The sequence below is a fragment of the Syngnathus floridae genome, chromosome 19 (genome assembly GCF_059516105.1).
Source record: "Syngnathus floridae isolate MCC-2025c chromosome 19, RoL_Sflo_1.0, whole genome shotgun sequence".
Taxonomy (NCBI): Eukaryota; Metazoa; Chordata; class Actinopteri; order Syngnathiformes; family Syngnathidae; genus Syngnathus; species Syngnathus floridae.
In genome coordinates this window covers 3,610,493-3,625,732 of record NC_142431.1, presented here as the reverse complement: position 1 = coordinate 3,625,732, position 15,240 = coordinate 3,610,493, and the positions used below count along the sequence as shown (strand labels likewise).

The window sequence follows — 15,240 nt, the reverse complement described above, 5'->3', positions numbered from 1 at the left end:
TAACACTGTAAGCCTGCATTCTTCCGGCAGGCGATAGGTAGCGCTATTGTGTGTGGCGTTTGTATACATTTTCCCAATTAAGCCAGCGAAGAAGAAAATGGTTCAAGGCTGAAGTATTACCCATACAGTTTTCCTTCCTATGCTTATGGTGTACTTATTGGTTCAAAAATGAAATTGGTAAGTAATAAGTATTGTTTGTGTGATAAAGTGACTGAATGGAGTAGAATTACTGGGATGTCGTACTAGGTGTTGTTAGCGTAGCACCTAGAAGCCACAACATTCATGTTTGGAGCTCTGAAGATGCAATGTTAATATGCTACCGCTCTACAGACTTGTTTTCTGGGCAATCAATGATATATTTTTTCCTTCCGATTTGTTTCTATTAGTATTGTCTGTCTGGTCATCCTACACTACCCTGCAATGTACTCAAATTCAAATCGACCACTATCATGCTGGATTGTGGGCTGGACACCACGTCTGTCCTCCACTTCTTGCCTCTTCCTCTTGTGCATAGGTGAGTAATAATGTCAGGCTATTGTTTCTTTGTTGATTATATTCGCCACTGATTTTGTGATCGTTAACATTTTAAATAACAGTAGTACAATATACTATTTTCCACTTCCAGCCAAAGACTCTCAAAGCTACCAGGTTGGAGCGCGAAAGATGGAACAATAAACTTGGAAAAGGTGCATTCTGACTAATGTTTGTCTTACTTTTGTGCTGTCGGACTATTTGTGGATTGTGAAATGACTCTCACATACTGATATTTCCAGGAGCTGAAAGAATGTGCCGGCAGAGTGTTTGTGGACTCTCAGCCGGAGTTCTGTCTCCCTGAGGTAATCCATTAGAAATTGTTTGCAAAATTGAATGGTTTTTTTGGCAGGTGAGGTACTGCTCCATTTTAAATGGTAATAGGGGATGTAAATAAGCTTGATTTATGATCCCCCCTCCTCCTCCTGCTAAATAAATAACAGAGGGAACTGCTGGACCTATCAACCATCGATGTCATCCTGATCTCCAACTACCACTGTATGATGGCCCTGCCCTACATCACAGAAAACACAGGCTTCACTGGCACAGTGTATGCCACAGAGCCCACCCTGCAGATAGGAAGGTAAAAAAGACATATTACTTTATATATTTCTGAGGTTTAAATTGCTTCTGTAAATATAGATTCTAGTTGTTTGTGTTTTAAAGCGAATACTTTTTATTTGTTTAGACTGCTAATGGAAGAGCTGGTGAAGTTCATGGAAAGAGTTCCCAAGGCTCAGTCTGCCACCTCCTGGAAGAAAAAGGAAATACAAAGGTATCTTAACCATACAGTGTGCTTCTTTTCCTTCCTTCTGGCATTTGCTTTGTGCTCTCCAAAAAAAATCAAATTGCTGTTATTCATTTTTATGCATACTCATATACGTGAAGTTCAATTTAAATTTTATTTACAAGGTTGCTTCCTGGTCCACTAAAGGATGCAGTTGATGTTTGGACGTGGAAACGAAGTTACGGTATGCAGGAGGTCAACTCTGCCCTCAGCAAAGTGCAGCTTGTGGGTTATTCACAGAAAGTGGTAGGAAGCTGTCTTCATTTTTTTGTCATCTAGAGTGCGTTTACACATACTCATGCTCATTTTTGTTTTCCTCTTCAGGAGTTGTTTGGGGCTGTACAAATCTCCCCATTAAGCTCTGGCTACTCATTGGGCAGCTCCAACTGGATCATCCAGTCCCATCATGAGAAAGTATCCTACGTGTCCGGCTCGTCCCTCCTCACCACGCACCCACAGGTAGGCAGTAAACCATTCCGCTGTGGTCGGAAGCTAAGTAGTCTTTCTTCTTCCTCAGCCGATGGACCAAAGTTCCCTGAAGAACAGTGACGTTCTCATTCTGACAGGCCTCACCCAGATGCCCACTGCCAACCCTGACGGCATGCTGGGAGAATTCTGCAGCAATTTAGGTTGGCTAAAATGTGCCAACTAGCTGCTTTGTGGCATAGCAAAGAAGCATCTTGCAATAATTTAATTATTTGTCACGTGTACCTTGCAGCCATGACCATTCGCGCCGGTGGCAATGTGCTTGTGCCGTGTTATTCTTCTGGGGTGATTTATGACCTACTCGAGTGTCTGTACCAGTTCATCGACAGTGCCAACCTGGGTACCACCCCCTTCTACTTTATCTCCCCTGTCGCCAACAGCTCCCTGGAGTTCTCTCAAATCTTTGCCGAGTGGTGAGAACATTGACAGTTTTGTTTTATGCACCTAGCACATAGCCTCACTTTATTTTTTTCTTATAATTTTAGGCTCTGTCACAACAAGCAGTCTAAAGTGTATCTTCCGGAGCCCCCATTCCCCCATGCAGAGGTACAGCCTTGCATAACAATAATGACACATGTTGTGTAGAAAAATGGCACTCGTGTGGTTTTCAGTTGATCCAAAGCAACAAGCTGAAACACTACCCCAGCATTCACGGTGACTTCAGCAGTGACTTCCGCCAACCCTGCGTGGTATTCACCGGCCATCCCTCCCTGCGCTTCGGTGATGTGGTCCACTTCATGGAGCTGTGGGGCAAATCCAGCTTGAATACCATCATCTTCACCGGTGACGAGCAAAATTTGCAAACATAGCGGTACTGCTTTTAAGAATACTCAAAGATAAAGTTGTCGTTCGTTTGTGCCGACAGAACCTGACTTCTCCTACTTGGATGCTTTGGCCCCCTACCAGCCACTGGCCATGAAATGTGTTTACTGTCCCATTGACACACGTCTTAACTTCCATCAAGTTTCAAAGCTGCTCAAGGAGGTCCAGGTAAGACGTTGCGCCACCATAGTGAGGTTTTACAAATTCTGTACAGTTAGAAAAAACTTATATGCACAGATTTCTGCAACATCAGACAGATCACAAAATAATATTGAGTTGTCTTAAAATACACAAAACCGTCCAACACAAACCCTCAACAGTTTTAAGAGTAACTTCCAACTGTTTCCAAAAAAAAGACACCTCATCACTATTGTGTAATACCTCAATTGCTGTTAAAGGAAATACCCAAACACTTGTCACATAGCCTATTAAAAGTTTTAATGACACAGAAAAAAAAAATGCTCCTAGCTTTACTGGCCTGTTGGCTAACAACACTCCCCCGTAGCCCGTCCACGTGGTATGTCCTGAGCAGTACACTCAGCCTCCAATGACCCAGTCGCATCGGTCCGATCTGATGCTGGAGCTGCAACCTCCTCCCATGGCCTACAGGCGCTGCTCTGTCCTCAGCCTGCCCTTCAGGCGACGTTATGAGCGCGTCTATATTCTGCCTGAGGTGAGACGCACTAGTCGTGAGTCATCAGCGGGCAATTTTAAAATATTCACACATCTGCCTTTGTTCCCTAGCTGGCTAACTCGCTGGTGCCCGCCGAGGTCAAACCTGGCGTCTCCGTGGCAACCGTCTCAGCCATGTTGCATTCAAAAGACAACAAGCACACACTGTTGGTAAGTCCACCATTACAAAGTGTTCACTCTCAACGCCTTTTTTTGTTTTTGCACAAAAGATGAGAAAGCAGGTGCAAGGCGTGTCAATATTGGAACTTTTATTGCAACTGCAATACAGGTTATTTTCCCATTTTTGTATTACCAGTCAGTTCCAAAGCCTCCTCCAGCGCCCCCTACCAAGAAGAGGAAACGAGTGATGGAGGAGCCCCCAGCGGGTCAAGCGCCCAAACCCCTGCTCACAGGAGCCGTACCTCTGGAAGCCTTCCTTGCAACTTTGCAAAAGGTTGGATTTATTATCTTTCACTTCATTTGGAGTTGGAATGTTACAAAGGAGTGTTGGGCCAAAGTAAAAAGAAAATTAAATGCCCTGCAATTAATAGTGTTAATATGTGGGAATAAACTTGTGTGTTCAAGATTTTTTTTTTTTTTTTTTTTAAATACTTATTTAATACTCATTAAGTGTGAGAGGAATGTGGAATGTTTTGGACATGGCAAAAGTTCAATTTAACAACACATCCAGCTATATACTAAGTTGAATTGTGCACTTTTACAGCATGGCATCACAGAGGTCAAAGTGGAGGAGACGGCAGACGGACACATCCTGCACTTACAGGCGGAGGACACGCTAATTCAGCTGGAAGAGGACGGCACACACATTGTGTGCGACAACAATGAGCCTCTGCGCACGACACTGCGAGACCTGGTGCTGCGCTTCTTGCAGAAAATCTGAAAGGTCCCACTAAATTTATACTGTCCATAGATTTTGGTAAGATAGTATTTTGTAAATAAGAAGTTTTTAGATAACCTTGTGTATTGATTTGATGCATTACTTGCAGGTGTGACATTGCTCAAAAAAGGGAATAGAATTATGTCACTTAATATTTTAATGATGACTCAGCTAAAATACATTTGATCATGATATAAATGTACACTATATTACAACATACCACTGACGAGTGATTCAAGTGTTGGGCAGCAGATAAGCTTTAGTGAGTGATTGTCCAATATTCCAAGCTTTTAGCTTACACACTTCAACTGCAAAAATAGCACAAGTGATTAATCTGCAAGACCCAAAATTGGTGTGGGTTATTTGTTGCGTTTCAGCGGGTCTTTACTTAAAAAACAGAGGGTGTCCATTTTGCGTGGAGGAAACAAAACAGTTGTTGCGCAACGTAGACATTGTCACAAGCAGTACATTGTAAAATCATTTTGGCAATATTCATTTAATTCAATAAGTAACAATTCAAGACAGAATTGCCCCTTCTTTAAACAAACCTATCTGGATGTTTTATAGTGTGATGTCATTGCCGTCTGGTCCAACATGAACAATATTGTCAAGTCATCCTGAGGAAGTCCAGGTTTTAGGTATTAAAGCTACAGTGACAAAGGTAAAAAAAAAAAAAAAAAAAGTCTTACTCAGGATACTGTGATGAGACATTCAACATTTCATGTGGACTCTAACTTATTTAAAAGATTCCATGTAACGTAAGGGAAGCTCAGACAGTAATCGAATCACATCTATTGTCAGTCAGAAGAGTCAATTTTGTCTGAAGTGTGCAACACGTAAGATTCAACCAAGTAAATGTGTCCTCTCTTTTTAAGCACATTTAAGTTCATCTTCCTCCTCTACTTGGAGTCTTTCTCAGCATCCAGTAGTGCAGACTGGTGCCCCAACTTCTTCAGCTCCTCCACCAGATCGCCATTCTGGTGCATCTGGAGGAGGATGTCACAGCCTCCCACAAACTCTCCATTGAAGTAGACCTGAGGGATCGTTGGCCAGTTGGAGAACGCTTTGATTCCTGTTGGCCGCAAAAAGACATCGGTTCAAATTTCCAGTAGATGTCAACAACATATGTGGAGCAGTGACATGACCATGAAATTGAATTATTTTGCCAAACTCCACTGAAACAACCAGATGTATTTTGCACGTCCGATTCAGAGCACCACACCCGATGGTGCTTCTGCAAAAGGCTGATAAGTCACAGACGAGATTGACGTTTGGCCCGTTTAGCCAGGAGCGTTGATGACGTCACAACCGACTACGGACGTCGACGCTGTAGTATTTACAGTGGAACCGGAAACTACGACGATTAAATTAAATAACGATGAGTCATTCAGCTTCGGGCAAAAAAAATAAACTGTAATTTCACTTGTTGCTGTTATCTAAATGTGCTGACCTTCTCTAAGCTCCTCGTCCGCCAACACATTGTACGCAGCGTAGTCGTCCACTCCGTGCATTCGCAGAATCTGGACCACGGCGTTACTAAAACCGCACATGGGCTGTTCCGGGGTCCCCTTCATAAAAACCACCACCTTGTCCTTCTTCACCTTGTCGCCAAGGTCTTTCTGGAGGTTCGACGCCACGCACAAGAGTCGCGTAGAAGCCGTCCATAGGCGTCCTTCGGCTTGTCCGGGTAGAGAGTACGCCGCTCCGAACCGCAGACACCGAGAAGTATATCTTATTAAGCTATTCATGCTTCTTATTCGCCTTTAAATTAAAATACAACGAATGACGAGGCTAATGTGGGTATTTCCCTTCGACAACTAGAGTTCACTGAAGTAAAACTCAACCTTGTAACCGAGAGGCGGGACTACAATGTCTGTTGTTCATTGGTTGGAAGATACGTCGATCTTTTTCGTTACGCAAATATATATATATATTTTAAAGAGTTTGTAACGAGAAACAAAGATTAAATAAAGTAGCTATATTAAAAACAAGCACAAAAAAAGATCAGTCACTTGATGTAAAGATATGATCGCAATCGTGTCACGATAACATACAAAAACAAATGCATACAACTTCCGGGTCATCCGAGCAAGGGTGCATAAGTGGTGGCTGCATTGTAAATTCAAACGTTTTCAATGTTGGCCGATTATGACTTTTCAAATTAAAAACGAATAATTTTATATAATGAAATTGTGCAAATAAATTATTAGAAAGGCATAACGTAATCCGCGAGAGACAGAAGCATACGACGGCCTGTCGTTATTTTAAAAAATAAATGTTTATGTATATACAAATATTGAAATGTAAATTTAACATTCCCCGAGTATGTTCTTCGAAGAATTGTAGAACACTTTTTGTAAATAATTACAAAAACTGCAGAGAAACTTCCGGGTCACTCGCACAAGGCGGAAGTAGTTGACGGCTTCCGTCGTAAAGCAAGATGGCGACGCACGATGAGAAAAGCAAGAAAACAACAAAACCAGGTACAAAAAATGGCCAGCCGCTGGTCATTGCCAAAACCCCTGCGGAAGAACAACGCCTTAAGTTGGAGAGGTTGATGCGAAACCCCGATAAACCCGCTGCAATCCCGGACCGACACAAAGAATGGAACCCACGGGCTCCGCCAGAGTTCGTCCGAGACGTGATGGGCTCCAGCGCTGGTGCGGGTAGCGGTGAATTCCACGTTTATCGCCACCTCCGACGCCGAGAGTACCAGAGACAAGACTTTCTGGAAAAGATGTCGGCGAAGCAAAGCAAGGAGCTGGCCTACTTGGATAAAGTGGAACAAAACCAACGGGAAGCCGAAGAGAGGACGGCAAAGCGTAGGAAAAAGCGCGAAAAGCTCAAGCAGAAAAAGCTCGAGGCGAAGAAAGCTAAACAAGACCAAAATAAAGGAGATGCGACAAGCAGTCCTGATAGCAGTCAAGACGAAAAGGAGAAAAAGTCGCAGAAGAAGGAGGAGGAGGAGGAAAACGAGGCTGAAGACGACGCTGAGCTCCCGAGCTTCATCATGGGGAAGAAGTAGTCCATCGTGCGATGGCCTGGACACTCTTGAAACATTCTTGCCCTCTTTTGGACAAACGAAGGAGAAATGTGGATCATTGGAAGAACATGACATATTCCATCAAGTTTTGATGATGCGACCTGATTGAACTCTCCACAAGTACTCCAGTATGCTTTACTTGAGTCAAGAAATGTGTTATTTGGACTCTTAAATCGAGGCAGATTCTCTACTTTACCCTCATTTTGTAAATGATTTAATAAACACAAATAATGATGACAGGTGCCGGTTTCATTCAAATGCTCATTGCTTTTACTCATGTTTGATCCTATTGTGACATTTCTGCAGCCTTTTAATGTTGCCCCTTGCACATGTCAGTTGCTTGTGGACACAACAAGGTTGCAAAAATCAATACAAAGAATGAAAAGGCGTTACTTCTGGAGGCTCAGAAGCATCACGTGCGATGTTCTTTGGATAAAAACCCCTGCTTACCACGGTGGTGATGAGCTGTCTGTGCACATTACCTTTCTTGAGGCAGGTAGAGCAAAAGATTGGCCACCGGATATTGTCTAAATTGGGTGAAGCGCTTCCCATTGGACACTGCTGGCCGTCACAAATGTCACATTGCAATGACTAAGAATCTATCCACCGTGGGATAGATGGAAACGCAATCTCGATCTCTTTGTATGTGAAGAAATTGACAATAAAGCAGACTTTGACTTTGACTTTCCTTTACGGCATACTAGGGGTAGAGTTTCAAAGTAGAGTTTAAAGTTAGGGTTTCAAACATGTGTTTAAAACTAGCGTTGGACCCTAAACTCTCTTCGCCCCGCCCCCTAGGTAGTGGACGTGATCCATTGGCTTGCTCCGCCAATCTGGGGGCGGGGCCACCTTATGTATTTACACATAAATACTTGCATTTGTTTGTATATGCGTACACATACAAAGCGAGGTTCCAATTCTAAAATAAAAGCACATTTAAGTGTATGCTCACACCTGGGATCGAACTAAGTATTTACCGATCGAGAACCCGTGTCTCTAACCATTCGGCTATTTCTGATTGGTCGATTTTTTGCCGTCTGCACTGTTTTGTACTGATGATGTGCATTTCAGTTAAGTGAATCTTTAGAATCGGTTCACTCAAAAGATTTGTTCAAAACAATCGTTCACTACACTTTCTTATTTATTCATTTTTTTCCCCTCGTGTAGTATCACAAGCATCGAACTCCAGTCCTCGGGGCTGCGTTCCAACATGTTTTCCAAGACTCCCTCGTTAAGTGCAGGTGCGTGAAAAGTTTTAGCTCCTTTTGAACCCGAAAGAAGCTAAAACTTTTCACGCAGGTGCGCTTAACGAGGGTAACTTGGAAAACATATTGGAACGCGGCCCAGAGGACTAGAGCTTGAAACCTGTGACCTTTGACCATGATATTTCCCTAATAAAGTGGCCTGTTATTAAGTACACTTGAAAATGGCGGTGTACCTAATGGAGTGTCCGTGTGATTCCCTCGTTAAGTGCAGGTGCGTGAAAAGTTTTAGCTCCTTTTGAACCTGAAAGAAGCTAAAAGTTTTCACGCAGGTGCGCTTAACGAGGGTAACTTGGAAAACATATTGGAACGCGGCCCTGAGGACTAGAGCTTGAAACCTGTGACCTTTGACCATGATATTACCCTAATAAAGTGGCCTGTTATTAAGTACACTTGAAAATGGCGGTGTACCTAATGGAGTGTCCGTGTGATTCGCTCGTTAAGTGCAGGTGCGTGAAAAGTTTTAGCTCCTTTTGAACCTGAAAGAAGCTAAAAGTTTTCACGCAGGTGCGCTTAACGAGGGTAACTTGGAAAACATATTGGAACGCGGCCCCGAGGACTAGAGCTTGAAACCTGTGACCTTTGACCATGATATTTCCCTAATAAAGTGGCCTGTTAAGTACACTTGAAAATGGCGGTGTACCTAATGGAGTGTCCGTGTGATTCCCTCGTTAAGTGCAGGTGCGTGAAAACTTTTAGCTCTTTTTGAACCTGAAAGAAGCTAAAACTTTTCACGCAGGTGCGCTTAACGAGGGTAACTTGGAAAACATATTGGAACGCGGCCCCGAGGACTAGAGCTTGAAACCTGTGACCTTTGACCATGATATTTCCCTAATAAAGTGGCCTGTTATTAAGTACACTTGAAAATGGCGGTGTACCTAATGGAGTGTCCGTGTGATTCGCTCGTTAAGTGCAGGTGCGTGAAAAGTTTTAGCTCCTTTTGAACCTGAAAGAAGCTAAAAGTTTTCACGCAGGTGCGCTTAACGAGGGTAACTTGGAAAACATATTGGAACGCGGCCCCTTGAGGACTGGAGGTCGACACCCCTGGTTTAAGTGAAAAGTGCCCCACCCGCCCTCACCCCCACCTTCTGATTGGCTGGTTGATATGTGACGTCACATGGACACTCCATTAGGTACACCACCATTTTCAGGTGTAAGAATATAAGAATAACTAGGGTTTCAAACAAGGGTTAGGGTTTCAAAGTAGGGTTTCATACTAGTTAGGGTTTCAAATTAGGGTTTTATACTAGAGTTAGGGTTTCAAAGTAGGGTTTATAGAAAATACACGTGTAATTAAGTCTTTATTACAAATCAATTATTGACATAAGACATGACTCTTCCACATCCATCCAAATGTCTTTCACGTGATTTCAATGAAGAGGATCAGCTCATCCAAAATGTTGGTGACATTGTTATACCGCCACAGGGCCGAGAACACTGCTCAGCATTCCTTCAAGGTCCTGGGAATAAGAATCCAGACAATGGACAATCCTGCCTGGAACCATCTAACAGCTACAGTGGATCTCATTACATACACTGCCTCACAACAGTTAACATTAGTTGGCCATATTTGCATGATGAATGTGATGAGGCCAGGTATAAGAAAAGATTTTTGGTCATTTCCAAGCACTTTGACAGTTTTCATACAGTGCTTTTCCAATATAACCTCACCTTCACAGTAAAAAAAAAAAAAAAATTCAATTTATGTCTGCATCAAGGACTTAAAAAGGACTGGTAGAAACAAAAACACGTATGCACTAAACACACTGAGTTTTCTGATTAAAAAAAAAAAAAAAGTAGTCAAAAACAACTTACAGACGTTAGTTATTTGACCGTGCAGTGTCCCATCACAATTCAAGAGAGGAACTGCCGCGGTTGAAAGGCAACCTTAAACAGGGTGGCCTTGTGTGTATAATTATTGTGAAAGTGTGTTCTGTACATGGAACAGTTGTATGTTATGCTGGAGTCAGCAGCTCCTGAGCCCACGTCGTGATGGCCGAGGTCGTATGTTGGAGCAGCCGCCATGTTGAATTGGTGAAGGACAACGCGTGATTTCTCAGACATGAGACAGATACGTCACCACTGCGGCGGACGGAAGAAAATCAAATCAAATGCAATCATTTAATGTAGTGTTTGGTCATCAACTAAAAAAAGGTTTGAAGAAGGTACTGACTTGCAGGACTTTTGAAGGTTGCTCCATGCTTGTTGTAGCAGGTCAATTAAGAACGTAAATGCTGGCAAGATTAATTTTTGGTGGAGGAAGAGAAGCAGTGATTTTAGATAAGCCAAAACGTCGTATACACTGTCAGGCGTGTTTGTCTTCACCTGCAAGCAATAAAAAAAGAAAAACATTCTTATGGTCATTTTTTTCTGCATTCCAAGGCTGGAAAACATTTTTTTTTTATTCACAGGATGCCTTACCCATTCTATGAGCAGCGGGGTGTTTTCTTTGACCCACACGATGACATGATTGCTTTTTTCAGAGATGACTAGCGCCGCCGTTTTGGTTTTCTCCAGGCCTTGTTCTAACAGCGGTCCCACAGCCCGCACGGTCTCAGAGTAATAATAAGGCGTGTTTGACTCCAGCCAGCTAAACACACGCACAAAAATCATGTCTACAGGTTTCTTTTCTCTTGGCTTAGGTTATGCCTAACGGGTTTGTGTGGCGTTACCTGAAACCCTGCTTGGAGTAGACTGAGATTTTGCTCCATGCCTGCTGAGAAACGGCCGTCACACCCCAGCTGTGAAGCCGCCTCGCTGTGGCTGAATCTGCAACACATCATCACTATTATTAAAAAACAAAATGTTGCATTTTAACAGGTTGAACGCACACAGGACAAAAGTTGCCATACTAGAAAAGGAGCCGTGAAATCGGACGTCCTGAACGAAGAAAGCGGCCATAAACACTAACAGGACCAACAGTAGCTTTGACCAGGGGAAGCCATGTCCACGCATCTTCACCTGGAGACTCTGGACACAAAAAATATCATCTCTTCAAAATAACATCATTTTGAACAAATTAGGGGGGGGATTTGAACACATGACCCCACCTGACATAGATTATTGCAGTCATTAAGGTCCTGAGAGTGGTTGTTTTCTTGCATCTCTTCATTGGTCACTTTAAAAGATTGAATTGTTTCTTCAAGATTCTTCCTCAACTAAACAAGGAAAAAAATATGTTGTTAGTCAATCAAAACAAGATGAGTCTACAGCAAAACCTCAAAAGTGGAACGCCTCTGAGGTCGTACACAATGTAGACTTTTTTTTTTTGGATGTACCTTTGGTGGTAGAGTATTCCAGCAGCCCAACAAATGGTTCAGCAACAGACTGAGGAACACAATACGCTAAGTCAGCATTTCCAGTTGAGCATTTTAAATCCACGACAAGTGTGTGCATGTGTGGACCTCACCTGGACTGAGCTAAGTGTTTGGTGTAGAGCTGCCTCCACACCCCTAAACTCTGACCATCCACACACAAACACTCCGTCATGCTGCTGAGCAACTGAAAGCAACGCGCAAGAGACCGAGGGTGAATATTGTGCACGTTTCATTTCGTACAGCGCGTTGAGAAAGTTCCACCTCACCTCTTTCTTCATTTCTCGCGGGCAGTGCGGCGTGGCTCTTGACAGGAACGACGGCAGGTACGTGTGCAAGGTGCTCTCGGGTTTGGCTCCGAACGCCAGGACCTTTAGACGGGGGTAAAGGCGCTTCAGCTGCTCCTGGAGACTGCGACACACACAAACACAGACCGAATGAAACCGTTATTTTCCTCATAGAAGGAAACAAGTTTGAAATAGCTGCCATTTATTTACCTTGGTGAGAGAGCATTTTTGGGCATGTAGGCAAAATCCAGCAAGGGGAAGAACTCTTTAGGACCCATGATGCCAAATCCTTTGGTCAAGTTTGCATGGAGGCTGGCAAATGACAGCAAACGCGCACAAGTCGGGCTTGTACAGTCGACTAATATAAAATGACGTTTCAAGGTCGATGTCACTCACTGTAGCAGCCTCTCCAAATAGGCAATTGCATACGAGGAGAGCGACTTCACCCCCAGGACAGGAAGCATGATACCAAGCCATACTTAAAAAAAACATACAAACAATGTTATCTTCTCACTGAGTCCATCTGGGACCATTTTGCAGTCAGCCAAGAATTCTTGGGCCTTACACTGAGGCACTTTTGCCTCACTAACCTCCAACTCTAGTTGAGCAAATTATTGCCAAAGTAGGAGAGAGGCGAACCCTATCAGAAGTCAGATGGATGTGGAGCATTACCTTTGAGTCCCTGGCTCAGGTCATAAAAGCCCGCTTGACCCAGAGCCCACATGATGGTTAAACACTTAGCGGGATGATTCTGCACCGACCGCAGCAACTCCAAATACTGAGGGGATAGCAGTGAGCTGTTATTGGTTTCCCCCCCACCATAATAAACCAGTGGGGCCCACAACTACAGGCCTGCAGATGCTAAAAGCAGGTGCTAGTCCATTTTGACTCACCTCGGGCAAGTTCTGAGTTGCCAGCTTGGGTTTGTCTTGTAGGACTGCTTGAATGCAAAGTCTGTATCCGTGGAGTGGCTCACCTGCAAACAAAAGTCGAGAAGTCACTGAGGTGCTCAAGTAACTGAGTATTATAAAAATGGACAACCCATGTAATTGCTCCCCCCCTCCCCTACCTGACTGTCTCTCCAGTTGTCGGAGCATAGTGTAAAGACAGTGGTCAAAGAAATCAGTCAGGGAGTCACTGCAACTGCCAAGAATGTCTTTAATGACGGCCTTCAGCTCCTTGCTCGAGAGACAGTATGGGTAGTCTGTGGGTCGGAGACCAAAAAAAAAAAAAAATCCATGAGAATTGACATTTCTTCTTCTGCGAAAAAGAACCCACCGTGAGCGTAGCTGCAGAGGGTTGGCTCGGCCATTGGTGCCGTCAGCTTGAGGTTGAGGTACCCCGCTAGATCTTTGGCCCACACCGAGGGGTTTTTGGGAAACATAGACTGACTCTTTGCCAACTGTTCTTTCAAGTCGACGAGATCCAGCTGATGATGAGACGCCAAGAGACATTGATAGCACGCGCGTGGAACAAAGAAGTATTGAGTAAAAGCCAGACTGGGATCCCACATGTGATCGCGTGCCTCACAGCACTTCTTCATGCTGGCTAGCTTTTTTCTTCTTCTGGAGTACGATATGAAGACAAAATTAAAAGTTTCTCACCGCTTTGAAGGCCTCTTCCAGAGTCCTGTGAGTGGCAGGGGTGTGTGCACCTTTGGGAGACAACTTCTTGGATGGTTTCATCGTAGAGGACTTCTGTTTTGGAGGCTGACTAGGCGGAACTTGCTCCTTGTTCTGCTTCTTTGTGATCTTCTCGAAGGTTTCAAACAACGTCGCTGACATCACTGAGGGATCTGAGGGACACCGAGGCAGGGGTGATTAGATCTCTGCCGATACGGGCACGGTCAATACTCTCCAATGGCGCTTGGTCCCACTGAGGTATTTTGCCATCAGGCAATCACCGCCCCTTTTTTTGCACCCTCCCCTTTTTTTTTTACTTTAGTCATCTTATTATTACTGTAACTTGATACTCAAATCATTTCTGCCATGAACCCCGTTTGTCTAATAAGTAACTCATTGAAATAGTAGTTTATGGAAGACTAATCTGTCCATGTGAATGTGAATCATTGTTGACTTTTTTTTTAGTTTTCACCATCTTGAATTTGTGGTCTGTCAAATCTGCTACACTTGTGATACTTTGGTCTCATTGATTAAATGATAACATTGTTATCAAAGTTCTTCTAATGGGGGGGGGGGGGGGTAAAACCTGCCATATCATATTTATACAATTGACTAGATGTATGCTGTTAAAGGAGAGAAAGTATTCCGATATATCGCCCTGAGTAAAGTAAGCTGTCGGCGATAGTTTTTTTCTGGAGGCGAGGTGACAAGACAAGATAAATACCACCGTTAAAATAATCTCGATAATCAGATGCAAACTCGTATGATGACGTTGCCTGTGTTGACACATTACGTCTATTGCTAACTGTCTCCGGAGTCGACATGCGGAGCAACACCTCAAGCCTTTCGAAATAAATGCAAATCTATTTAAACATTAGAAGTGTGCACGTTGAAAAAGAACATGAAATTGTTCAAATGAAGCACGACACGGTGCTAAGCTAGCTCGTTAGCAAGCTAGCTTGCAGACGAATTCGGTTGCGTAGAATTTTAACACTATTTCATGTTGAAAATTGAGATTTTTGTTTTTCTAATCGACTACAGCTACACAGCTAGCCTCGGACTTGAATTAAAGCTGACTGTGCTAAAATGGTCGACTAAAAAGAGAAGTGGGCCGTGTTCACTTACGTCTGGATGGCAGGTTGGACTCCCCCAGAGCTTTCCTGTTCACTGGGTTGCCTTTCTTATCCGCTGAGCCTTTTCCAGCTACCGGAGTAGTTTTTTTGCCTTTCTTCACCACCTCCCATTTGCCGAACGCACTATCACTCGAGGCCATGATTCCAGTCCCGGTTCAGCTTGGAGCCTCAACACAGCTTGCTGTCTGTCACTTGATTGAAGAGGCTGCGTGAGTAGTAGTGATATGAACGTCAACCTGCCACGTCTCTTTACGTGAATGACGTCATCACGTCGCTGCCTATGACGTTACACGTTCATCGCTCGTCCCTTTTCGAAACGTCTTAATTGACATATTTACATTTTATTCTTAGTTAAGACACGTCACAAGATTGATTTTTTTGAA

General features: G+C 43.5%; 4 protein-coding genes and 1 non-coding gene across 5 annotated transcripts; 3 read left to right on the top strand and 2 right to left on the bottom strand.

The window, feature by feature from the left end:
- The first annotated feature begins 28 nt into the window (after positions 1 to 28).
- Positions 29 to 4,581, top strand: ints9 (integrator complex subunit 9). Its single transcript, XM_088362608.1, has 17 exons — positions 29 to 177; positions 387 to 514; positions 626 to 686; positions 774 to 836; positions 975 to 1,114; positions 1,220 to 1,306; positions 1,444 to 1,564; positions 1,643 to 1,777; positions 1,836 to 1,947; positions 2,037 to 2,217; positions 2,290 to 2,350; positions 2,416 to 2,587; positions 2,670 to 2,794; positions 3,132 to 3,299; positions 3,371 to 3,469; positions 3,615 to 3,752; positions 4,023 to 4,581. The coding sequence occupies exons 1-17, from the start codon at positions 169 to 171 to the stop codon at positions 4,197 to 4,199; spliced, it is 1,977 nt and encodes a 658-aa protein (XP_088218734.1). The 5' UTR covers positions 29 to 168; the 3' UTR covers positions 4,200 to 4,581.
- Positions 4,336 to 6,077, bottom strand: glrx5 (glutaredoxin 5 homolog (S. cerevisiae)). Its single transcript, XM_088362618.1, has 2 exons — positions 5,647 to 6,077; positions 4,336 to 5,268 (listed from the first exon to the last, which is right to left on the bottom strand). The coding sequence occupies exons 1-2, from the start codon at positions 5,942 to 5,944 to the stop codon at positions 5,096 to 5,098; spliced, it is 471 nt and encodes a 156-aa protein (XP_088218744.1). The 5' UTR covers positions 5,945 to 6,077; the 3' UTR covers positions 4,336 to 5,095.
- A 511-nt stretch (positions 6,078 to 6,588) lies between these two features.
- On the top strand, positions 6,589 to 7,476 carry prkrip1 (PRKR interacting protein 1). Its single transcript, XM_088362616.1, has one exon. It carries the CDS (start codon positions 6,637 to 6,639, stop codon positions 7,219 to 7,221), a length of 585 nt encoding a protein of 194 aa, XP_088218742.1. The 5' UTR covers positions 6,589 to 6,636; the 3' UTR covers positions 7,222 to 7,476.
- A 60-nt stretch (positions 7,477 to 7,536) lies between these two features.
- On the top strand, positions 7,537 to 7,815 carry LOC148381698 (small Cajal body-specific RNA 13). Its single transcript, XR_015854525.1, has one exon.
- Positions 7,816 to 9,783: 1,968 nt separating this feature from the next.
- On the bottom strand, positions 9,784 to 15,108 carry tmem214 (transmembrane protein 214). Its single transcript, XM_088362428.1, has 17 exons — positions 14,850 to 15,108; positions 13,707 to 13,897; positions 13,381 to 13,531; positions 13,172 to 13,306; positions 12,996 to 13,078; positions 12,775 to 12,880; positions 12,499 to 12,580; positions 12,313 to 12,414; positions 12,085 to 12,226; positions 11,911 to 12,002; positions 11,780 to 11,828; positions 11,552 to 11,659; positions 11,354 to 11,471; positions 11,174 to 11,270; positions 10,923 to 11,091; positions 10,675 to 10,826; positions 9,784 to 10,583 (listed from the first exon to the last, which is right to left on the bottom strand). Exons 1-17 carry the CDS (start codon positions 14,995 to 14,997, stop codon positions 10,457 to 10,459), a joined length of 2,052 nt encoding a protein of 683 aa, XP_088218554.1. The 5' UTR covers positions 14,998 to 15,108; the 3' UTR covers positions 9,784 to 10,456.
- Between the last annotated feature and the right edge of the window lie 132 nt (positions 15,109 to 15,240).